The sequence below is a fragment of the Physeter macrocephalus genome, chromosome 1 (assembly GCF_002837175.3).
Source record: "Physeter macrocephalus isolate SW-GA chromosome 1, ASM283717v5, whole genome shotgun sequence".
NCBI classification, from domain to species: Eukaryota; Metazoa; Chordata; class Mammalia; order Artiodactyla; family Physeteridae; genus Physeter; species Physeter macrocephalus.
In genome coordinates this window covers 76,888,161-76,894,221 of record NC_041214.2, presented here as the reverse complement: position 1 = coordinate 76,894,221, position 6,061 = coordinate 76,888,161, and the positions used below count along the sequence as shown (strand labels likewise).

Below are 6,061 nucleotides of genomic sequence, written 5' to 3'. Positions count from 1 at the left end.
ACGGGAGAGGCCACAACGGTGAGAGGCCTGCGTACCGCAAAAAAAAAAAAAAAAAAAAAAAAAAGATTCAATTCCTCCTTCACTGAGCTTTTTCAACAAATTCTCTTCTCTGTCCTTTAAAGCAGGGCATCCAGGTTGTCTCAGATGGGTCACAGGACCAGCAATTCATATATGGGTGGACTGCAGCATTGGGAGTTTCTTTGTTGTTGGTGAAGTCAAAGTTATGGGAAGATTAGATATGACTCAAACATGAGTCAAGAACTTTCCTGTTTTTCTTCTCAGTTCCCCAATTCTATGATGTTGTTTTAGTGGACTCAGTCTTGAACAGCTCAATATTTTTATAATTACATGCATGCCTATTCTAATGATTAATTTATCCAGTTCTGCCACAGGATACCTGGTGGCATTCAGTTACGTTAATTACCAGTTTAAGTGTGTTAGCTATTAATGTTAAAAGGTTTGAGCTAAAAATTATAGATGTGCAGCAGCTCAGGGTCAGGTGGGCCTCTTTGGTGCAAGGGCCATCTAAGATCTAAAGCAGTGGTATTTATTTATTTATTTATTTATTTATTTATTTTATTTACTTTATTGAGGAATTAAAGCAGTAGTTCTTAACCCTCTCTGCACATTAGCATCACCTGGGGAGATATAAAAAATCACAATAACTGAGCCCCACCTGGAACAATTAAATTGGAATTTCTGAGGTAATGCATAGTTATTGGTATTTTTAAAAAGCTTCAGTGGGTAGCCAGAGTCGAGAAACACTAATCTGAAACCTTCCTAAGTAATACCTACATCATTTAAATATCTTCCCCTTGAACCTTAAATGGTTACCAAAATGTGTCTCGCTCACCTGTGTAGAGGAGGGAACTGAAGGGGAATGTGCAGTTCTGTTGGTCAAAAGGAAAGTAGAAGATGTCCAGATTACAGGTTCTGGTCACCTTCATTGGCCTGTCGTACTGTATTCGACCTTCGCTGCTGACATAGGCAGTGAGACCTGGAGGTCCCTGATCCACATCCACGCTGCTTGTGAGAGTCAGGGAGAGGTGGGTGCTGTGGGTGCCTTCATCAGCTTTTGACTCCCTTCTGTCCCAGGTCTTCCCCTACTGTGCTCCTTTTGGGCTCTTTCTCTAAGGTCACTCTCTCGTCTCTTCTGCTCATAGTGTTTTGTGGGAGTCACCTAACTGAGGCTGTGCCCCATTCTGAATCTGTTGGTGTCCCCGTGCCCTGCACTGACCCTCAGCTGTCCTTTGCAGATGGGCTTCATGCTGGCTTTCCCCCACCCAGATACGCACAATTCCATGATGATGATGTCTGGGAACCACAGGTTCGTAGCTGATACAGTGAGTTTATTGTTGCTGATGTACTCTTCTGGGTTCCAGATGATGAAAGGATTGTCCCACATCTGCAGCCAGGGCGGTGGAGGCAGAGGTGAGTGATGGTGGAGCTTGTCCAGTCAGCCCCTCCTGCCCTTTCCTTTCTTCTTTAAACTCTGATCCTCTTACTCCAACTGGGGTCCCTAATGACCGTAGTCTATCTCCCTTACTTTATTAGCCAAGTGTTATTGGCAAAGTACCTCTTAATGACCTTTTTTAAAGGCAGACCTTAAAAATAGCCTAAAACCCTTTGGACCCAGAGACATACCACTATATTGGTCTACAACCACTTGGCCATTTTCTTGGGTCACCACTTCTATCTTCCTAAGCTGCCCAGGGAGATTTGTGTCCCCAGGACCAGTCCAGTTCTAGATGGAGTTATTTGGTCCCAGGAAGATTTATACATTGGGTAGAGGTCTGGAAAACCTTGAGTCACTCCTCAAATTTAAACTTATAATTGGAAGTGGGAAGGGGAGAGTTGATCTGCCTTACCATAGTAATCCACAGGAATGATGTCAGAAGCTGGAGCTGTGCATCCTGGTAAAGAAATTCCCATCCAGGATTATTAGTGCAAAAAGATTTGGCCCACACCCACCACTTATTCCTTTTCTAATTTATTGGACCAAGCATAGTTCTAGATGCTGAACTGTCTTTTCCTTATTGTCTCCCCTTGTATCTAGGAACAATTCAGGTTTTAATTGCCATATAGACCACTTCTTTCTGGAACCTTCCAGAAAGGTCAGGACTCAAGGATAAATCCTTCCTGAAAAAATGTCACTGCAGCATTCTTCTCTGTGTCTCCCAATCCCATAGGAAAACCCTCTAATTGGTACAAAATCCATTCAGAGTACCTATTGTTCACCACTAGACCAGTACAATGTTGGGTTGACAGGGCAGGGTATCCTTATTCCCCACTAGAAGAGATGGAAAGTGGGGACCAGGTCTCGCCACTTCAAGGATGGCAGACAGGATGAAGGAGATGTTGATATGAGTGGGGATGCTGAAATTGGTGACTGGACAGAAGGCCTTTCTGTCAAACACTGCTTGAAAGGCAGCAGGATCCACCCCATGCTGGTTGAGTCCTGAGCAAATGATGGTGAAAGTGTCACCTCTTCCTGTAGAGAGCAGAGACCCTGTGAGAGAAGGCCTCTGTTGCCAGGCTGGAGCCTCTCTGCCAAGAGAGAAAACAGGGGACACACTGGGAGAAGCAGGTGAGCCCTCCTTCCTGGGCCAAGACTTCCCAAGGCCATAGCCCTTCCTGCCATGGCTGGAGAGGATGGGCTGGTCTGGTAGGCAAATGGTGGAAATTGATGTGGAGAGCTGAGTCAGTACTTATTCTCATTGTTCATCTTCATGCAAAACCTGCCCAAATCTGTTTGCAAACTCATCCTTGATGTATTGGCAGCCACTTCAATAAAGCCTATGGTGTACCCATCATAATACTCTTGGGTCCACCTAGTAGTACCACTCAGCACTGCCCTAGAACTTGTAGCCAAGATCACTTAGAAATCTGCTCTAATGATTTCTCATCTTCATTTTCAGGGACTTCTGTTTATCTAAAACAAGAGCTGATTTATCAAGAAGATAAGAGAGATAAACAACTGCACTTACTAGGTAGATATGGGGAACATATAGTAGGTATTCTGAAAGCTTATCTTGGTGCTTTATGCTTATTTTGCCCTTCTCAGATTTAGTGACCTCAGATATCTTAGGATTTATTTCCAGCACTGGGATCAGGAGGTGATATCACTGAGCATAAACCAAATGCCAGTCATATAGTGAGCCCTATGTGGGTGTTTTCTCCTGGCCATGGCCAGGGAGCCATCTCAGTACCTGAGCAGAATCTTTGCCCCATTCCCATTTTTGTGTGATCTTTTTCTCTGCCTGCTCCTATCTCCATCTCTTTCCAAAACATTTAAGGTATGTACCCAGCCTGGGAACAAATATTCCCTCATGGAGGCAATCCCTCAGATTGATCCCCCCCTCTCTTGGTATTTTACTTACTCCTTCAGGGCTACTCTTTTCATAGACGCCATATCAAAGGAAAAAGAGACAGGGAGGGTAGGATGAGGGTGTGGTGGAAGAGGCACTGGAGGACAATGAAAACGTAGAATTGGAGAGGTGGTGAAATGGGACAGTTTGGTAGATCTCTATGCAGTCAGGGAGAGAGGAGGGCTGTGTGCCCTGAGCAGTGGAATGTCTTTCTATTTGTCACCAAAAGGAAATCAAAACACTGACATTATGGAAGAACTATTTAACATGTTAATTCTAATGTCCTTCAAGTGCCAGAAGGAAGTTCCTAGATATCCTTCAGAACCACACTTTGGTCTTCCCTGTTCTTGCCCCATCTTACCTTGAAGCAGGAGGCTGAAAATGAAGCACAAGACAATTCCCCTCCTAGAAGTCCACCCCCCTTCCATCCTCCTCTCTGGACTCTTCTCTGGGGACTCACCAGGAGCCCCTAAACCCTGGGGCTTAAAGGAGCTTGGACCACACCTTGGTTCCTGGTTTTGAATACTGCTCATGACAGGTGACCACACCCTGGTGAGAGGCTGTGGCCAGAGAGGTCACAGCAGAGTGTCCTGCTTTAGCCCTGTCCAGGTATGCTCTCCGGGCTCCAGGAAGGGAGAAAGTTGGGCCAAGATTAAGAGAGAAGCATCCTGTTTGGCAGCTCTGTGCTGAGATCAATAACAAAATAACTCACTTTAATGAGAGAGCATGGGCTGGGGAAATATGAATTATTATTTTTCTAAGGCCAAGGAATCTGAAGATTTGGAAAGGTGGCAATATGTAGTGATTTGGTTATGTATTCATTCAGAATAAATGCAAATACCAAATTATAAATCTTGATTCATAGCTTCATTATCTACTGTTTATATTTTTCCAACATTCCACAGCTAGATTTCCTCTCTCCAGTCGTTCTGCCTCCCTAATTCATTCTCCCCTAGACTGATGTTCTCCATACAATTTTTTACTCTATGCATTGATTACATGATAATTAGATGTCACAAAACAGATAGCAGATCTGTTTTTAGCATCTTTATGTTATCAATAGTGTTATACATTATCATAAACTAGTCATCTCAGCTAGCATAAATATTAATGGCCTGTGTCAATGTTATGTCTTATGTCACATCTCTGTAGAAAAACACAATTGGACCAAATGAGTGAATTGGGGCATTGTTATATTAAGTATCTTAGCTATCTTAGTTGGAAATTTTTTCCTTGCAGAAAGGGTGAAGAGTAAGACCTAGAGTACAAAAGAAACTTTGTTTAGAATGGAAGATCATGACAGTCCAAAATAGAAACTGCTAAGGTATGCAGGAATGACTTAAGGGCCCAAAGTGGGAAAGTATAGGACAGAAGGCTGAAATATTTTTTGTTTAAAGTTTGAAATGTCTGCAGTCCTTCAGCTCTGTAAGTCATTTCTTCCCTTCTTTGGAAACTTGACCAAAGGATTGGACCATCATGTCATGTAGGACCAAAGTACTACTGTGTCTACATGGACACACCCATGGGGCACTGGACTCTTGGACTGGCCAAGAGTGAAGGGCTTTCAAGGGACACTTGAGTTCCACAGGCAGGCTAGGCTCCCAGACCTTGGATCTAGGAAAGGAGGGTTAACTTCAAGCCCTGCTGAAAGTGGCTGAAGATAGTTGACATATATCTTGTTTTTATCAAAGTTGGCTGAAAATCGGGACCTAAGTCCCAATTGGACTTAGAAGTAGGTATAGCTGCCAGGAAGTGGAGGTGATAGAGGCAGGAGAAATAAAGCAGTAAGGCACAGGTTTCTTCCGACCTGGGGAGTCAAGAGTTTCAACTCTGGGATCTGGAAATCTCAGGAGCTATTGCTCCTGCTGCTGCTGCTGCAGGTGGTAACTAACATATCGAGTACTTTACTGTATGCCAGGCGTTGGATACCTCATTTTATGTAGTTCCCCAACAATCCTACAATGCAGATATTGGATAGGAGTATGTAGAAAAAAGAAATGGAGCCAAGTAAATAGAGAGATGGCAATTGGACCTTGTATTTTCTGATCATAATTTAGAACATAATAAATTTAAGGCAAAATAAATTTTGTCATTAACTGCAAGAATCAAACGCCCACAATCTATTGATCATCTTTTTTTAAAAACATCTTTATTGGAGTATAATTGCTTTACAATGTTGTATTAGTTTCTGCTGTATAATGAACTGAATCAGCTGTATGTATACATATATCCCCATATCCCCTCCCTCTTGCACCTCCCTCCCATCCACCCTATCCCACCCCTCTAGGTGGTCACAAAGCACCAAGCTGATCTCCCTGTGCTATACAGCTGCTTCCCACTAGCTGTCTGTTTTACATCTGGTAGTGTACATAGGTCAGTGCTACTCTCTCACTTTGTCCCAGCTTACCCTTCCCCCTCCCTGTGTCTTCAAGTCCATTCTCTACATGTGCGTCTTATTCCTGTCCTGCCCCTAGGTTCATCAGAACCATTCCTTTTTTTTTTAGATTCCATACATATGTGTTAGCATACGGTATTTGTTTTTCTCTTTCTGACTTACTTCACTTTGTATGACAGACTCTAAGTCCATCCACCTCACTACAAATAACTCAATTTCGTTTCTTTTTATGGCTAAGTAATATTCCATTGTATATATGTGCCACATCTTCTTTATCCATTCATCTGTTGAGGGACAT

At 43.1% G+C, this 6,061-nt stretch overlaps 1 protein-coding gene across 1 annotated transcript in view; it reads right to left on the bottom strand.

Moving 5' to 3' along the window:
• The window catches only part of LOC102975285 (5-hydroxytryptamine receptor 3C-like), a 5,971-nt gene extending 2,175 nt beyond the window's left edge, over positions 1-3,796 (bottom strand). Inside the window, 5 exon segments of the mRNA XM_024124407.1 lie at positions 854-1,023; positions 1,296-1,405; positions 1,869-1,913; positions 2,325-2,491; positions 3,730-3,796. Of these exon segments, the coding sequence (XP_023980175.1) occupies positions 854-1,023; positions 1,296-1,405; positions 1,869-1,913; positions 2,325-2,491; positions 3,730-3,796 (559 nt within the window).
• Positions 3,797-6,061: the final 2,265 nt, after the last annotated feature.